We start from the raw sequence: 18,366 nt of genomic DNA on the forward strand, positions 1-18,366 counted from the left end.
TATGAAGGCACTGTGACTCCCTCCCCACAGCTGGACAGCGACCTTTGGCCCCCAGAGCTCTCGGGGCACTGGATGCCAAATGCTGCCTCCCCACATGGGGGTAACCACATGTGCCAGGGGATACTTGCAGCCTCTGTGGTCGGCTATGGGACCAGGTGGCTCTGGGGAGGAAGGTGGAGTTCCTTTCGTACACTCGTCCTAGTACCTACTGAGCTCAAACCATAAGCAGGCCCTGGGACTTCCAAGGTGAACAAAGCTCAGGGAAGGGGTGTCCACTGGGTTAGGGAGCACAGGTTCAGGCAGCGGTGCAGAACCGGCAGTGCCCTGGGTGGAGGGAGGTGAAGGAGATGCTGGCAGGGCAGCACCAAGTGCCCATCTGCTCAGAAGTGTGCAGCATCTGTGGTGGCTCTTGTGTTCACACCTCTTCCCTTCACTGCCCAAGGAGGACAGTCCTGCCTTGCTCCTCCACATCCCACCCACGTCTCATGGCTCCTTGTTCCTGGGTTCCCTCCCTCTCCTTTGCTCCCCTCAGTGCCCTGAGCTGTAAACATTTCCTTAGCTCTGCTCAGGGATGGGGGTGGACACATACCCGCAGCCCCCTTGTGCCAGCCACTATAAAACCTCTGACATCCGATGAAGACGGCCCAAGTCCACATGGTGGGGTCTGACCATGGGGGTTGTGAACCTGGGCAGTATGGCTGGCTCCCTCCTCCCCTACAAGATGCTTTCTGCTCAACTTCTGGGTGTCCTGGCCTTATTGTCCCAGAATGCTGTAATGTGTTATGAAAACCTGCAGATGGTGGAGTAGCCTAGCAGCTGAAGTCCTTGCCTAGAACACATTGTGATCCCATATGGGAGCTGGTTCTAATCCAGGCATCCCTACTTCCCATCCGGCTCTCTACTTGTGGCCTGGGAAAGCAGTCAAATACTGCCCAAAGCCATGGAACCCTGCACCCAGAGGCTCAGCTCTATTCATTGCGGCCACTTGGGGAGTGAATCATTGGATGGAAGTTCTTACTCTGTTCTCTCTGTATATCTGACTTCACACACACAAAAAGCCTGCAGGCAAATGAAACAGGACTGGAGCCAGACCTGGCCAGCATCCACCAGAAGCAACCTTGTGCGGGACAGCATGAGCCCTGCTGAAACCTGGGTTGGGGTGGAGTCTCCTGGCCAGAGCCCGAGGCCCTGGCCCCCGGGGTCTTTCAGGTTGAATTTTGATGTTTCTGATCCCTGATGCTCCCTTCATTTCTCCCATCCCCTGAACATGTATATGTTCCCCAGGCCACCCCCACAGACAGGACCCTGGGAGCACAGGGAAGGGACCCAGTTCCCATTCCCTATATCCCTCTCCGCCCCTTCCTTTCCAAGGTTGTGGGGCACACCCCTCTCTGGAAGCGGGCTGGAGGGCTGAGGGATGCTCTCTGAGGCCCAGGTATGGTTTCCCCGTCCGGAACACGCGGCCTGTCTCCCAGGCCTCGAGGCCGAGCTCCGCCTGTCTGTCGCTAAGACCAGCCCTCCGGGTTTCTCGGGGCTGGCTCCTCAGCGTCCCCGCCTCAGAGCAGCGTCCCTTCGGCGCGGACGCCTCCCTGGCAGCGATGGGGCGTCAGCGAGCCGCGGCGGGAAGACGCACAGACACACGGACACGGCGGCGGAACCCAGCCCAGCTTTACTCGGGAGGCCACGTGGTCAGGAGGCGGGCGTGGCCAGTGGGGACGCATGCGCGGGGCCGGACTGGGCGTGACCTCGGCGGGCGGGCGGGGCCTACATGCCGCGCGTCACCCCGTTGGTCTCCATGTCGGTGAGGTTTCCTCTCAGGTTCTGCTCCTCCTCGAAGGCCTTGAACAGGGAGTTGAAGTTGCCGGCTCCGAATCCCTGCGGCGGCAGACGGGGTCGTGAGCCGAGAAGCCCAGCCGGGGCGTGCCGGGGTGGGGAGGGAGGCCAGCAGGGGCCCCTTCGGGCGCGAGGGGGACACGTCGTACCTGGTGGTTGTGGCGCTGGATGACTTCCAGGAAGAGCGTGGGCCGGTCTTGCATGGGCTTGGTGAAGATCTGCAGGAGGTAGCCTTTCTCGTCGTAGTCCACCAGGATCTTCAGCTCCTGAGGGGGTGGGCGGGAGACACCGGGCTCCGCTGGAGGCTGGGAGGAGCCCGGAGGACCCGTCCTCCTAGCCTGACTGGAAAATCCAGCTCCAGACACGTCCGCCTGAGTCCTCAGGTCGACCCCGCTCCTCCCACCCCAGCCCGGTGGCTCCCCCACCTGCTGGCAGTAGGCCGGGCTGGGCCTCACCTCCAGGACATCGATGCTCTCCTGGACACGGATCTTGGCCGACTTGAGGTTCTCCCGCAGCTGCTTGTAGTAAGTGGCCGGCACGGCCAGGAATTCCATGCCCCTGGCTCTCAGGTGCCGGATCTGCCTCGGGGAGGGGCAGGGACCAGGTCTCCGTCTGCTGAACACCCCTAGCCGGCTGGCAAGAGGGGTCCCGCTCCCCATGCGACCTTATCCTCTTCCCCCTGTGCTGGGAGCCCCCTTGGAGGAGAAGCAGGTGGCTTTCCCCGTGCAGGGCTAACTGAGGACCTGCTGGAGGATGTCTGCGCAGCAGTCTTAACTGTTCTCCCCATTTCCCAGCTGGAAAATGGAGGCATCATGTTTCCTCCTTATAGAAAGCAACTCAGGTCATATGGAGTATGGACCATGAGTCTGGCCACAGCCCCCCTCACTTATATCCCCACTCCTACTTGCATCTTCCAGCTGTCCCAGGCTCCTTGCTTAGCTATGGCCTGGCCAGTGCACATTTTACTTATTCTGTATACTATTGCAGAATTCTGTATTCTCTGTGTAGAGGCAGAGGCCAAGGCCTGGGCCTAGGACAGTGCCTGACACCTGTGGAGTGAATGAGTGAGTGGAGTTGCCAAGGCTGGGATTGAGTGGGGTGGTCTGGGCTCTGGCCCGACCTTGAGGCACACCGGGAGCCCCGTTCCCTGAAGGTGGGCCCCCAGACACACCTAACGTTGATTTAATCCAGCTGAAGGAAGGTGACCACTCTCCTGGTCTGATATCGTTGTTCTTGAGTGTGCTGAGTCCCTTAGAGGCACCCATTAAGGCTTGCTGATACCCAGGGCTGGGCTGGGCTGGGAGTCACCTACTGGCCAGTGGCAGGCTTATTCTCAGAGGGGGCAGGGATGAGCAGGCCAGCAGAACCGGAAAGCCTGCCAGGCCTCCAGGCCATGAATGTGGGCCCAGGACTCCCCTGCCTGCCTGTCCCTGGAGCTGCTGGACAGAGGGAAGGGCCGGAAGCCGCTCTCACCGCGGTGATGATGTCCGCCGTCTTGAGAGCAATGTGCTGAACGCCGGCGCCCCCATTGTAGTCCACGTATTCCTGGGGACCCAGAGAGGACGTGTCACCGTCCGCTGCCCCCATGCCTGCCCCAGCAGGAGCCCGCACCTCATCCTCCCTGCTCTCTTCTCCCGGCCAGGGAAGGCCGCACCTGAATCTGCGACTTCTTCCGGCCAGGCGCTGGCTCGTTGATGGGCATTTTGATGGACTCCTCATAGTTGGCCACCACGATGGAACGCAGAGAGCTGTACTCCGTGTGCACCTGTGTGTCGTCCACAGACCAGAAGCGGTGGAACTGCAGGTTCTTGAGGTACCTGCACGGTGGCCAGCAGGATGTGCCTGCTTCGAGTGCCAGCCAGGGTCCGGCTCACCCCAACCCCGCTTCTACCTTCGTGGGGCCGGTTTGACTTAGGTGCAAGGGAGGGGTTTTGTGGCATGGCACGATTGATGGCCGTGCTGGGACAGGTGGCAACTAGGTGCTCAGAGAGAGCAGCCCTCGCTGCTCCTCTAGGTCAGGGTACTCTTAGGAGGGTGCAGTGCAGGTGGCTGGATTGTGAGCTGTGCCCTGGGCAGCGGGCCATTGTCCCTCTTCTGGGAGTTTGTCTTGTCCCTCCATCCCCCAGGTTTTTCGGTGTTATAGGTGAATTGGTAGACTCAGGCTCCCCCCGATCCTGTGCCCCATGCGAAAGTGGGAGTGGGCCTGTCCCCCGCTGGGGGCTCACCAGTCGGAGGCCGACTCCATCTCATGTTCTGGCTGGTTTCCTACAATGTGGTCGATGATCTCCAGGCTGCAGTGGGGCCTGGAAGGGCAAGGCTGAGGGTAAGAGCAACTCCCCCCACCAGTGCCCCTTCCTACTGGCCTCTCAGTGACACTTTGCTGAAACTCTGTGTTGCTTTGAATGTTTAATTACTTGCTTCCATCTACTTGAAAGGCAGAGTGACAGAAAGAGAGAGATCTTTCATTCTCCTTGTTCACTTCCCATGTACCCAGCATGGCCAGGGCTGAGCCCAGAACTCCTTTCGGGTCTCCCAGGTAGATAAAAGGCCCAATACGTGGGGCCATCTGCTGCTGCTTCCCAGGGCACATTAGTAGGAAGCTGGATCCAAGACTAGGTAGCCGGGACTCCAAACAGGTGGTTGGTGGACTTGGTCTTGATAACTCACATGCTATGGACTATCCCCACTCTGTGCATGAAGAAACCAAGGTAGAGAGAGATGGAGTGAGTGGCCGAGAAGCATGGGGACTTGAACTTGTGGCATCTGGTGGCAGAGCCTGTTCTTTCAGCCTTTGGGCCCCTTCTTCAGTGAATTGTCCCCATGGCCAGCACTTTGCTATCCATCCACGCATGCCCCAGGGGCACTCACAGCTTGGAAAGGAGTGGGTCCTTGGACAGCGGGGCCTCAAATCCAGGCAGGAAGCGGCCAGTGTAGTTCATCTTTTCCACCAGAGTGTGAGTGGTGTCCCCGTACTAGAGGTGGAAAACAGCCTGGCTTGGCCTCTGGGCATCCAGGACACTCTTCACTTAGCCAGCACAGCCCCGGGGGCCACCCTGGGTCCACCTTGGGTCCGCCCAGGCTCAGGGTGCGATAGCAGAGGAGTCACTTCCCTTTCCAAAATGAACCCTGACCTGCCATTCCTTTGGAACTACCTTGGACGGTCTGTCTGGGACTAGAGGCTGTGTGGGGGTGGGGACTCTGCTCAGTCATCATGGGCTGCTTTGCAGGGGGATGCCTGGCACATAGTAGGTGCTCAGTAACCAGGGGAGGGCCCAGGGAAAGCTATGTGAGTATGGAACAGGGCTTGAGGGGCTTTTTGGCACAGCCTGGGGTCATACCCCGGCCTTGGAGAGGTTGTATCTCAGCCACATGGGTGCTAACAGAACCGGCTCCCTGTGGGCATGTGTACTTTGCCCAGCCCTATCGGACACCGATGACCCCCTTGAGAGCTGGACAATCACAGAGCAGAAAGGTCTTCCCCGGCTATCCAGCCCCACTGCTTGCATCTTGACAGAACCCCAGGCATGGGTGCGACTCGCCCAAGCCCCACAGCTCTCCAGGCTGCGAGTTTGCCCTCTGTCTCCTTTTGCTGAGGTCCCTCGGTGAAGGGGTGGCTGTTCTCTGCCCCATCACCCTGGGGTCAGGCTTGAGGGAGGTTGGGGGGCTGTTAGCATAGGGCCAATGACAGTTGGGGGATATAGTGGTGGTGGTAATTCTGGCATCTCAGTGGGTGCTAACAGGAGGGGCAGAGACACTCACCGTCTGTAACACGGCAAACTTCACCTTCCCAAACTTGTCTTGCTCCACCCAAGGTTCCCGGAGGATTTTGGCACCCTGTTCCCGGGCTTTCTGCAAAAGATTGGAAGGGAGGCCTTTGCCTACTGCCAGCAGATACCACCAGCTTCAGTGAGGCCCCGAGACCCAGGCTCAGAGGTTAGGGCTGCACGTTGGCCCAGGGGTGACCTTCTCAGGCCCCACTGCCCTTCCTACTCGGGTATGCTCTCACCTGCACAATGTAGTCACAGTCTTCCACCTCGAAAGCGATGTCCTTCACCCCGTCACCGTGTGTCACCAGGTGCTCGCCCATCTCTGTGGCCGGCAGGAAGGGCTGGCACCGGCTCTCATGTGCCCCTCCCTGGCCCCTGGCCCCACTCCCACAGCCCTGCCCCTCATCCCTCACCTCGGTTCCCAGGGTTGAGTGCCGAGGACAGGACAAACACGATCTAAGATGCAGAGAAGGGGCTGTGATTGTGGTCCAGCAGATACCTCCCCCTGCCCTCCCTCCCCTCTCTGGCCACCCCTGTTAGTGTAAAGGGACCCAGGCTGGCACAGCCCCTGACTAAGATTCCCAGCTTCTCTGTTGAGCCTTGCCCACTGGCCTGGGGGTGGGAGGTATTTCCTCCCTTAACAGCTACACTGGCTAGGTCCTCCAGGGGACGATGCCAGAGGCTCTGCTCTGATGGGTCTGGTTTCCTGAGCATCTAAAGGGCCAACAGTGGACCAACCTGAGAAGGACATGAGACTAGAAGTGCCCTGTGCTGTGTTGTACCCAAGGTGGACTGAGCTTGGTGTCCTGAAACCTGCCAAGCTATACATCCAGGCTCACATGTGTGAAAGATGCTGGAGAAAGTGTGGATGGGCCAGAACCCTCGAGGGGACCCACAGACTAGCTGGGATAAGCAGGGCTGGGACATCCTGGGGCCTGGACTCACCTGCCCCTGCTTGATCACATGGCTGACCACCTGTCGGGACCCAGTCTCCAGACCCCTGTAGGCCAGCGGCTCGAAGCCCATCTTGGTGCAGTAGAAGGAGGCAGCCTGAATAACAGGGTGATGGAGGCTTCATGAGGGTGGTCCTCCCTGCTCCTGGGGCAGGGTGGGGGGTATTCCCAGCCGCCTTCATCCTGCCTGCCCTCTGGCCCCATGAGCAGAGACCCTCCTGGGACATAGGGCAGTGTCCAGGCACATTCTGTCTTCAGAGGGGTAATCGATGAGTCCCAGCCACGGAGAGAGACCCGCCCCTTTCAGGAGCCAATCCCACGCGGGGCGGGGCCGGCGCACCCCTCAATGCCTTGCCCTGCACCAACCTGCTTGGCGTTGCCGACCCAGAAGGTCACAGAGTGGAAGTGGAGGAATCGGCCTCTCTCAGGCTGTGTGGGGACAGAAGCAGCAGGTGGAGTCCCCAGAGGGAGGTGGGAGGGGGAATGAAGGTGAGTACATTAGAGGGGTCTCCTCCAGTCACCTGCCTTCTCCTGCTCTCAGCCCCAGACTCGGAGTGAGGCAGACCCCATGTAGCTTGGCCAGACCTCCTTAGATATCCTCAATGGGAAATTGAGCTCTTGGTATATTGAGGCTGGGAAGGCACCCCCACCCCAACCCCTCCCCAGGAGGCCTTACCCACCCAGGTTTTACCAAGGGGAAGTGACAATGTGGCAGTGACATGGATTGAATTAGACCTTCGTATGGGGTAAAGAGAGTGGCAAGCATTTAGAGGAAGGTTCTGCTCCGCCTGGGGGGGTTGGGGATGACCGTGTGTGTGTGTGTGTGTGTGTGTGTATAAGGGTACCATTACCCCTGCACCCCCACTTCCCTTCTTGCTTACCTTGGCACCCTTGTCACTGTAAGTCGTCTGAGGAGAAAGAAAGAGAAGGTGAGGCTCGAGGCTCCAAGTCCAGCTACTGGAGGTCTCCCGCCCAGGAGACACACACTTACCATGGTGGATCTCTGTCAGACACCCGGCTGGGAAGGGATACAGGAGACCTGAGCAGTGCTGCTCACGCGTATTTAACACTGAGCAAGGCCCACCCCTGACCTCCTGGCTTTCCTAGGAGACAGCGGGGGTGGGAGCAGGGAGCAACCAAGCCTGACCCTGAAAAACCCTGGGTCCCGGGAGACTCTGATCAGGGACAGAACAAGGGCAGAAAGTCCAGGGTGCGTCCTGGACAGCGGGATGTGACTGTGATCCTTGCGTCCTAGATCCAAAGCATGTTCCTGTTTGCATAGCCCTGTTTGTACAGCAGACACGTCCTCTCAGGACACATGGGGTGTATCCCTCAGTGGTGAGAGGCATGGTTTCTGGGGCGTTGTGTCCTGGCTCTGCTCCCTGTTGTGTGACTGCCAAAAAACAGCATACCCTTCCAGCCTCACTGTCCCCATCGAGAGTTGGGAACAATGGCAGGGTGGCAGGGACTCGAGGACAAAGCCAGATGCCTTAGGTCTCTGCTGATGCTGCTGATGGCGCGTTCACCGGGTTTCTTTGGGATGTGGGGGCCGAAGGGAACGAGGATCCTTGGCTTGGGGGACAGCTGGGCACTGGGAGAGGGGTTATGGCCCTGTCCCCACCCTTTGCTTGAGCCAGGCGAGAAGGGAAGAGCTGGGCTCTCCCTCGCACCTGTCCCCAGAGCAGTCCTTGAGTCTTGCTCTCCTGGCAGATGGGGTGGTGCCCGATGCCCCCTGGGCCATTTACCTGAGGGCACTGGGACTGTCCCCTGGCTCTGGATGTACCCTGGTCCCTGCTGTTGAGACGGTATAAACCCCAACCCACAGCATTGGGAATATTCCCAGTCTGTGAGCCAGGTTTTCTAGGAGTGGACGCCACGCTGAACTGCTGAGTTGCCCTCTGTGTGGATGGGAAGTAGTGCTTTCCCCACCAGGTGGATGGGGGAGTCGAGGCCTGGCGAGCTGGGCTCGTGCTCCCCGAGACCACAGAGCTGCTGAGAGTACAGCCCAGACTTCAGTCTCTTTGATTCTGAACTCGGATCTTGCCGTCCCCTCCAGCCACCTTCTCCATCCTTCTCTCGCTTTTTGAGGGCCATCCCAGGGGCAGGGAGGTACTCCCCTCTGTCTCTCCTAGACGGCTTTCTGCCTTGTCCCCGGTGTTCACTCCTGCCTCTTGGGTCTGTTTCCCACGGAGAAGCCAGCAGCAGGTGCCTCTGGGTGAGGTACGGGAGAAGGGCTTGGTGTGCTCTCCCTCCTGCAGCAAGTGGGAATGCCCTGTGTCCCCGCTGGCTGTGGCCAGTCCAGACCCCAACTCGGGCGCTGGACTGGTCTAACTCCGGAGGTCAATGTTTGCCAAAGGGAATAGAACATGAGCAGCCTCGGGGCCACGCCGGCTGGGCTGGCAGGTGGCTCTGTGCTGGGCGGAGTGCTGACTTTGGCCTTCCTCCTCTCTGGACTTTGCTTACCAGAGCATTGAATCTCGGTCACATTCTGGCTGCATCCCTACACAAGCCATGTACATCGAGCTGGGAGGGAGGCCATGGGGGCTGAGCTCTGCTGCCCTCTTTTCTTTGCCAGCTGCTGTCTGCCTGTTTGGGCTGGGCTCTGCTGTAGGGCAAATTAGCAGCAGATGGGTGTGGCTCTTGGGGCTCAATCCATTGCTGCCAGGTACTTAGGGAGGTCTCACTCAATGAGCCCAGAGTTCAGATGGACTCCCAGGACAGGCGGCCTGAAGTTGCTGGCAGGACCTGCTGGCCAGGTGTGCCGTGGTTGGTGCTGGGGAACCTCGTCTTCCAGCACTGATAGCCATGGTCCCCTGTGCCTCCAAGGTTGGTGCAGATGGTAAGGCCTGTGCTTTCTGGCAGCCTGGGCATACCCTACAGTGTGCCTGCCTGATCCATCGTCCCCAGGCTCAGGCAAGCACAGTGGTGCACAATGGCTCCCTGCTCACAGAACTTGTTGTGTCCTACGTGCCCCATGGAGAGGCCTTGAAGCTTACACCAGGTTTCCTCTGGCTTTTACCCACGCACCTCTTCCCTCACTGGCCTTACTCTTTGTCCTTGTGTGGTCTTGTGTCTTAGCCACGAGTGTGACTGTGTTGGGCTCTGGGAGTCCGTCCTTGGGGTGGCCTTGGGATCCCTTGAAGTGCAGAGTGACAGCCACAGGCTTTGGTGAAGCAACGTGACATGTTGGAATGTGGCAAAAACATTGTGTTTGGAAATGGATTGGTGACAGGGGCACAAAGTGACTTCCGAGCTGTGCTTACAGGAATCCCTGTTACATGGACACTGCTGCAGCCAGCCCTGGCCCATGGGGCCCTGCTGAGCTGTGCACCGGTGAAACCACTGGACTTGCTGGACAGGGCTCCTGCTCCAGGGCCTGGTGGCATCTGAGGGGACCCTGCCACCATGAAGGGGTCACTTGCAGACTTTTGTTTTACTATTTAGACTTTTTAAAAATGTATTAACTTGAAAGAGTTATAGAGAGAAAGGGAGAGAGAGATCTTCCATCTCCTGGGTCACTCCCTCAAATGGCTGCAATGGCCGGAGCTGAAATGATTTGAAAGCAGGAACCAGGAAGTTTTTTCAGGTCTCTCATAGGTGTAAGGGCCTAAGGCTTTGGGCCACCCGCCACTGCTTTCCCAGGGCATAACCAGGAAGTGGAGCATCTGAGATTTACTGGTGCCCATATAGGATGCTGGCACCGCAGGGCAGAGGGTGGCATGTTAAATACCGCACCCCATGGCCTGTTCCAAAGCAGTCCTGGGAACATTCTCTTCCTGAAGGGGAACCGCCATGTTGCCTTCCCAGGCTTCTGTGAGCTTTGAAATCAGAGCTCAGTTCACAGAGGGCTGGCGCCATGGCATAGCTGGTTGAGCATCCTGGCTCCCCTGCTTCCCACCCAGCTCCCTGCTAATGTACCTGGGAGAGCAATGGAAGATGGCCCACGTGCAGCCATGTGGGAGACCTGGAAGAAGCTCCTGGCTCTATGGCAGCCATCTGGGGAGTGAACAGTCTACACAGGCTGGGGACTGGCAGGATGCCTCAAGTGGTCTGTCTGCTGCTAAGGTAGAAGCCGAACTACTCGTGCTGTAGTCAGAACCCTGGGGTGGGTCCCTCAATGGAGGCCTTGAGCCCAGACTGTCTGCCATGTGGTGCCCAGGCTGTTCTGACATCATTGGCCCCGTTTCCCGAGGGGACACCATGGTGAATCCTATGGGGGGTGTTCTTGTGTGTGAATCCAGAACACCAAGGCATCGTGTTCATCATGGCAGGCATGCAGATCAGCCCCAGCCCCTGTGACCAGTGCTACACCAGGCCTCTACTGATGTGTCCTGCCAGGTTCTATTACCAGAGAAGGCACCTCCCTTCCCAAGATAAACCTTTGTGATTAATGGAGCTCATCTTAACTGGATGAGTTCAGGACAGCTCAAGGGCAGCGTGGAGATCGATGCTAGGCCTTGGCCTCACCTGGCTGCACAGGGCTCTGCTGATAACTGCTGCAAAGCCGCCTCAGCCAAGGGCAGACGCATGCTAGGAAAACTGTGCAGAAGACAGAGCATTGTGACAAAGGCCTGCCTACGAGGTGGGTGGTCAGAACGTGGGCTGGGGAGGGTCCCCACGTTCCTACCCAATGTGTCTGGCTGCTAAGCTGTACGCCATAGTGTTCACCAAGCACCTGCTCGCTCCCAGTGTCTCCAGACTCCATGCATGCCAGCCACAGGCTTCACCATTTTCTGGGGTTGTCCATGGTGTGCACAAACACAGTGCATGAGTTGCTGCTGTGAACAAGGCCCATAGCAGAAAGCTGGGTGGTTGTCTTGGTCCATTGCATCTGGCCATGTTGTTGTAAGTAGCCAATCTGAAGCCAGGAACCAGGAGCTTCTTGGAGATCTTCCACACGGGTGCAGGGTCCCAAGGCTTTGGGCCATCCTCAACTGCTTTCCCAGGCCACAAGCAGGGAGCTGGATGGGAAGGGGATCAGCCAGTGTACAAACCAGCGCTCATATGGGATCCTAGTGCATGCAAGGCGGGGACTTCAGCCACTACGCTACTACGCCAAGCCCTATTTGTTTATTTTTAAAGATTTATTGTATGTCTTTGAAAGGCAGAAACAGAGAGGAAGAGAGAGGTATTTCATATGCTGGTTCACTCCCCAAATGGCTGAATTGGCAAGGGCTAAGTTAAGCCAAAGCTGGGAGCCAGACACTTCTGGGTCTTGCACAGGGATTGTAGGGATCCAAGCACTGTGGACATCAGCTGCTTTCTCAGATCGTTAGCAGGGAGCTGGGTCCGAAGTGGAGCAGCCAGGACTGGAACTGTGCCCCTATGGGATGCAGCAACACGGGTGGTGGCTTGACTTGCCATACCACAAGCTGCCCTTGCCTCCTTTACTTTTTAAAGTCTAGCTTTATGTATTTGAAAGGCAGGGTGACAGAGGAAGAGTGAGAGAGAGAGAGAATTTTCCATCAGCCTCTTTAATCCATGAGTGCCTCCAACAGCCAGGGCCAGACCAGGCTGAGACCCAGGACCCTGGAACTGCCACAGGGTCTCCACTGAGGGTAACCGGATCTCACACCCTTGGACCACCACTTGCTCCCTCCCGGGTTTAACAGTTGCAGGAAACAGGATGGGGTGGAAGAGTCAGGACTCAACCCAGGTACTCAGACATGGGATGTGAGCAAGCTGAGCGGTGGTGTGGCCTGCTGTGCTACTGGGGCCACCCTGACTTTCCCATCCCCTTTTTCTACAAAGCTCCAGGAATCTCCTTACATCTAAAAAGCTATCATTGGTGTGAAAAAAAAAAAAAAAACAAACCCAGTTTCCAGATGGTTTTAATTTTCTTCTTGCAGTTTGTTGGGATGTGTTGCAGTGGAAAACATGGCAACTGGATTGTCAGCTGCTCCGTGTTTCATCATTCCATGGTTTGCACCATGATTTGTAATTTTGTAAATGAGGCTTCTTGCGGTGTGGGGGCGTCTAGTTATCTAGGTATAATTTGCATAGAGTGAAATGCACTCTCCGCTCTGTGTTGGCTGATGAATGTTGAAAACATACAAAGCTGTGTAAATATTGCCATTCTCACAATAAAGAACAGTTATGTCACTTGTTCCTCTCAGGTGTGTAACTTCACGCTCCATCCCAACCCCTGGCAGCCATGACTTTATTTTCTTTCTCTGTACTTGCTCTTTCCATAATGTTCTATAAGCGAATCAGCATGTAGCCTTTTGAGCTTCATCTATTGCCCAGGTCCTTGAGCGCACTTCAAAAAGTTGGTGGAAAATGGAATGAAAAGAAATTTGGGGTCAGCATGATAGCCCAGTGGCGAAAGTCCTTGCCTTGAATGCTGCAGGATCCCATATGGGTACCAGTTCGTGTCCTGGTGGCCCTGCTTCCCTTCCACCTCCCTGCTTGTGGCTTGGGAAAGCAGTCGAGGACGGCCCAAAGCCTTGGGACCCTGCACCCGCGTGGGAGACCCGGAAGAACTCCTGGATGCTGGCTTCAGATTGGCGCAGTACCGGCCGTTGCAGTCACTTGGGGAGTGAATCATTGGACAAAAGATCTTCCTCTCTGTCTCTCCTTCTCTCTGTATATCTGACTTTGCAATAAAAATAAGTAAATCTTTAAAAAAAATAAGGCAGATTAGATTTACAGAGGAGAGAGAAAGAAAAAGCTCTTCCATTCTGTGGTGGCCACAAGGCCAGAACTGAGCCAATCCAAAGCCTGGAGCCAGAAACTTCTAGGTCTCCCACATGGGTGCAGGGGCCCAAGGCTTTAGATCATCCTCAGCTGCTTTCCTAGCTCACAGCAGGGAGCTGGATGGGAAGTGGAGTAGTCTGGACACAGACTGGTGCCCATGTGGGATCCTGGCAGATGCCAAGGTAAGGATTTAGCCACTAGGCCATGGTGCCAGGCCCAGTATTTTTCTAATAGCTGATGATACTGGGTATTTTTAGGTGCTTAGTGTCCATTTGTGTGTCCTCTTTGGAGAAACAGCCACCCCAGAATCCCTGCTTTATAATATATCATATCTCAGTAAAGCTACCCTAATTCGGAAATCTTGTAGGTCAAGAACAGTTAGCACAGCTGCCTTGCTGAGCTCCGTAACTTCGCCCAGCTGCCTTACATGAGCCTGCTGGTGGGCGAGGGCACCTGACACAGCCTGTCCCTAAGAGTTTCTGGGTGGTGACGAGCTCGGATGATTCCCCGAGTGCTGAGCTGGGTTGAATCCCAAAGGAGAGAAGCAGCGTGGTCATGTGGGTCCATTCCCACGCCGCTGGGAAGTGGAAACAATCAAACCACGGTAATGGGGGACTACGTAAAGTTACATCCTTGGCTGCTCTCAGCTCGATCCTGTGTCTTCTTGAGTTTTAAGTGCTCTCCACACATTCTGGGAATAAATCTGTTGTCAGACACACGATTTGCAAATAGTTTTTTTTTCCCCCTCCATTCTCTGTGTTTTTTTTTTTTTTTTTAACTTTCTCAGCATCATTATTTGCAGTTTTTGGGGAACTGCAACTTCCTTGACTTTATTTTTGCCACCAGTGCTTTTGGTGACCTACTTGAGACGTGAGCTGAACTTTTAGCATCAAAGCAAAGCTCTATGGAATGAGTGCAGCCCACCCAGGGGTCACCTCTGGAGGCAGGGATGTTTGCTGAAGTGAAGACAGGATTGCTGAGCAGCTCCCGCCTCCTGTCAGGTCGTTGTACACGCCGGCACCTGTTGAGCCTCCCTCTCCATCTGTGGATGCCATTCACATTCCTAGTTGATGGATGAGGAGGTGACAGCTCAAAGAGAAGCCCAGCGACACACAGCTCAGGTGGGACAGACCTGGAACTGAACCCAGGCTGTCTCTCTGGGGTCCTCTGCTTCACATGGCTTCCGGCCATGCCTTCATGGCTCAGATGTGGGAGGCTCTGCTGGGAGCAGCCTCCATGCCCACGTCCAGGTACAGGGAGAGTTAGCCTCCCAGCTTTCCTCACGAAGACCCTGGAGAGGGGCTCGTGTGATGACTCACTTGACTTATCCTCCTCTGCAAGTGCTGGGATCCTAGATGGATGCTGGTTCATGTCCCAGCTGCTCCACTTCCCAACTAGCTTTTTGTTTATGACCTGGGAAGGCAGTAGAGAATGGCCCAAAGCCTTGGGACCCTGCATTCACAGGGGAGACCCAAAAGAAGCTCTGGGCTGGCTTCGGATCAGCTCAACTCCGACAGTAGTGATCATTTGGGGAGTGAACCAGAAGATGAAAGAGCTTTTCTCTGTCTCTCCTTCTCTCTGTAAACCTGCCTTTCCAATAAAAACAAATAAATCTTACAAACAAATGAAAAAGATGTCAGCCTTGTGAAGATTCCTCACCCTTTGGCCCGTGGCTGAGTGGGAAGGTCAGATGAGGGGGGGGGTGTATAGAGAGGGGAGCCCTGACATACACGGGGGGGAGCGCTCCAGACCAGTGAACAGGGAACACAGCCCCGACCCAAGCAGAAACCTGAGCTCTTACTGGCTGAGCATCCCAGAGCAAATCGTCCTACCTCCTTGAGCCTCGGTTCACATGTCTATAAAATGGGGGTGCTCCTCCATGCCCTCCCAGGAGCACTGTGCTCCTCAATGAGCCCATGGGGAATCATCAGTTGGATCCCCGATGCAGAGAAGCCCAGAGGGGGCTCTGGTGGTACTGGGAGGTGGGGAGACGTCTGGGTTATACCTAAGTCAGCAGTGCTGTACCAGGACTTTGCTGCTCAGGTGACGCCCAGCTGGCTGCTTGGACCAGAGTGGCCCACATCCCATTGGCGAGTCTGTTCTGCTTAGAGAATGCGCCTTAATCCCTTCCCGTCAGTCACACAGCCCTGTGTTCTGCCCCAAGAAGCTGTAGCTTTGGGCTGCTGGACACCAGAGTGACAGGACTCTAGGTCTAAGTTCCTCCCTCACCCCTCTTCCCTCTACCGCTGTGTCCTCCAGGTCACAAGGACCAACCAGAAGGACTGCCGGCATGCTGCGTTACCCCTGTTATCAGGGCTGGTGCGGCTGGGCAGGACCATCAGGGTGGGGCTGCTCCTATCACTTGAGGGCAGCACCGATGCCCAAACCTGGCAGGGCTGGGCCTCACCGAGGGCCTGGAGGGTCCAGAATGGCTGTTGTGGGCTCATTACTGTGATGCTGGGTGCTCCCTTGTCCCTTAGTGAGTCCGTGTCTCAGACTGTGCAGGTGACTGGGCTCTGGCATGGCCTGAAGATGTCCTCTGTGCTTGACACTGGGGGCATGGAAGGGAATCCTGTCCATGTTCTTACCTCTCCAATGCTCGCTCTCCTCAGCTGGCACTTGCATCTCACTTCTCCTTTGGAGATCTGATCCTTCTCCCTCTTGGGGCATGTAAGCCAGAACTGGCCAATGAGAATCCCTGTGAGGGGCTCAGGAGTGGCCATGTGACCAGAATTGGCCAATGCATGTCTGCCCTGCAATGCTTGTTACAGAAAGAGGCCGTGTGGAGGTTCCAGGTTTGTTCAGCTGGTCAGTGGTTTCTAAATCTTCAGAGGGAAACGTGCCCAGGGGTGAAGGACGTGGAGGAAGGATGCGAGCCAACTCCTCCTGTCTTGGCAACTTGCTCCTGGCTTGCCCTCGGATGATTCTCCACAATTCCCATTTCTTTACGCTAGTGTGAGTTAAGCTTCTGGCATTTAAAACCTCCAGGACACACACACAGAGAATAACAACGGTCCTTGAGGGCTCTCAGCACCAGGGGTTAGGGTGTGGGGGATACCGGAAGTTGTCTATTCCGTGGCGGGGAGAGGGGGTGTGATATATTAGTGATATTGCTTACATTCACTGTCACAAAGTAGCAAAATAGAGTGGACAGATTTAGACATTTTCTTTATTACAATTTTTAAAATAACATTTATTTGGAGAAAGAGAAATCTTCTATCAGCTGATTTGCTCTCTAAATAAATGCATCGGCCAGGGCTGGACCAGCCTGAAGCCCGGAGCCTGGAACTGCATGCGCATCTCCTGCATGGGTGGCAGGGGACAAGCACCTGAGCCATCTTCCCGTGCTTTCCCAGGCACACTGGCAGGAGGCCGGGTCAGGAGCTGAGTAGCTGGGGCTTAGAGCGGTGCCCTGATGGTGGGTGCTGGTGTAGAGGAAGATCTGCCCAGGGAGCTCCTTGCTGTGTGACCGGGCTTCGTACCCAGAACCCGCCAGCATTGCTGCTGCGTGTGCTGCCTCTCTCAGGAGTTCAACTCCCAGAAAACAGGGATGTGAACATTGTGGCCTGAACAGAGCTAATAGGGAACACGGTCAGGCTTTGTGGGCCAGAAGCAGGCTGGGTAATGAGTATGTAAATGAATGGGTATGGCCATGTGCCCCTAACATTTTACAAAAATAGGTGGTTGGTGCTGGTATTTTGGCTGAGCGGGCTAAGCCACGGCTTGCAATGCCCGCATCCTATATCACTCTCCTGGTTCAAGTCCTGGTTGGTCAGTCTCTGAGCCAGCTCCCTGTCAGTGGGCCTGGGAAAGCAGCACAAGATGGTTCAAGAGCTTGGGCCCCTGGCACCCACAGGGGAGACCCTGCTGGAGCCCCAGGTTCCTGGCTTCAGTTAGCTCAGCCCTGGCTGTTGTTGCTAATTGAGGTGTGCCTTTCAAATAAAAATAAGTAAATCCTTAAAAACAACACAGAAAAGCAGGTGGTGAGGGAAATGCCAAGGATTCAAGCCAAGAATCATGGCCTGTTCCCCTTTGCCCCTGACAATCAATGGAACAATAAAACAAGTCTTGGTCTGTGGCATTTGCAGAATTCTCTGGTGTCAATATCCCCCAAGGTCAATGTTGAGTTCCCAACCTGAGGCCAGTGACCTTGGTACTCAGGAGGACGCATGTGGCAACACTGTAGAGGTGGAGTGGTTGTAAATAACCCTGTAGACACTGTTAACATCGGGATGCGGTAAGGCTCCTCTCTGCAACTCTGACCTTCAAATAGATCTTCAATATATGACATGGAGGTTGAGCATGTTATCTTTGTTTTTTATGCAGTTCATTTAGTTGTAAGTTTATATTTCTGTAGCTTAGAAGAAAAGATTTGTTTGAAAGGCAGATTTAGAGAGAGAATGAGAGAGCTCTTCTGTCTGTTGGTTCACTTCCCCAAATGGCCACAACGGCCAGAGCTGAGCTAATGAGGAGCCAGGAGCTTCTTCCAGGTCTCTCACGCGGGTGCAGGGTCCCAAGGCTTTGGGCCGTCCTCCACTGCTTTCCCAGGCCTCAAGCAGGGAGCTGGATGGGAAGTGGAGCAGCTGGGACATGAACTACTGCCCTTCTGGGATGCTGGTGCTTACAGGTGAGGGATTAGCCTGTTGCATGGCACCAGCCCCTTTGTAGTTTTTTAAAAAGGTTTATTTATTTGAAAGTCAGAGTTCCAGAGAGATCAATGTTCCATCTGCTGGTTCACTGCCCAGATGGCCACAACAGTGAGGGCAAGGCCAGGCCACGGTCAGTTGCCCGGAGCTTCATTCAGATCTTCCATGCAGGGGCCAAAACAGCGGGACCATCCTTTGCTGCCCTCCCAGGAGCATTAGCTGGGAGCTGCATAGAAAGTGGAGCAGCTGGGACTCAAATTGGTACCCATATGGGATGCTGGTGTTCCAGGCCGCGGTTAAACTCCTAACACCAAGGTGCAGGGCTTCCTTTTTTTTTTTTTAAGTCACTTCCTTTTTTTTTTTTTTTCTTTTTAAGCTTTATTTATTTATTTTTATTGCAAAGTCAGATATACAGAGAGGAGGAGAGACAGAGAAAGATCTTTCGTTTGATGATTCACTCCCCAAGTGACT

At 55.6% G+C, this 18,366-nt stretch overlaps 1 protein-coding gene and 2 long non-coding RNA genes across 3 annotated transcripts; 2 read left to right on the plus strand and 1 right to left on the minus strand.

Moving 5' to 3' along the window:
- Positions 1–1,669: 1,669 nt before the first annotated feature.
- Positions 1,670–6,982, minus strand: HPD (4-hydroxyphenylpyruvate dioxygenase). Its single transcript, XM_040987053.1, has 12 exons — positions 6,920–6,982; positions 6,546–6,650; positions 6,014–6,056; positions 5,840–5,922; positions 5,593–5,682; positions 4,702–4,805; positions 4,059–4,136; positions 3,488–3,650; positions 3,307–3,378; positions 2,289–2,411; positions 1,983–2,099; positions 1,670–1,875 (listed from the first exon to the last, which is right to left on the minus strand). The coding sequence occupies exons 2-12, from the start codon at positions 6,624–6,626 to the stop codon at positions 1,765–1,767; spliced, it is 1,065 nt and encodes a 354-aa protein (XP_040842987.1). The 5' UTR covers positions 6,627–6,650; positions 6,920–6,982; the 3' UTR covers positions 1,670–1,764.
- LOC121160901 lies at positions 1,778–3,680 on the plus strand. The gene is made up of 2 exons (XR_005884590.1): positions 1,778–2,357; positions 3,435–3,680. It is a non-coding gene; the product is annotated as an uncharacterized LOC121160901 (long non-coding RNA).
- A 3,548-nt stretch (positions 6,983–10,530) lies between the features above and the next one.
- LOC121160817 lies at positions 10,531–12,770 on the plus strand. Its single transcript, XR_005884579.1, has 2 exons — positions 10,531–11,395; positions 12,403–12,770. It is a non-coding gene; the product is annotated as an uncharacterized LOC121160817 (long non-coding RNA).
- The last annotated feature ends 5,596 nt before the right edge of the window (positions 12,771–18,366 follow it).

This window comes from Ochotona curzoniae, unplaced genomic scaffold, assembly GCF_017591425.1.
Source record: "Ochotona curzoniae isolate NIBS_2020 unplaced genomic scaffold, NIBS_Ocur_1.0 contig_46, whole genome shotgun sequence".
In the NCBI taxonomy this organism is placed as follows: Eukaryota; Metazoa; Chordata; class Mammalia; order Lagomorpha; family Ochotonidae; genus Ochotona; species Ochotona curzoniae.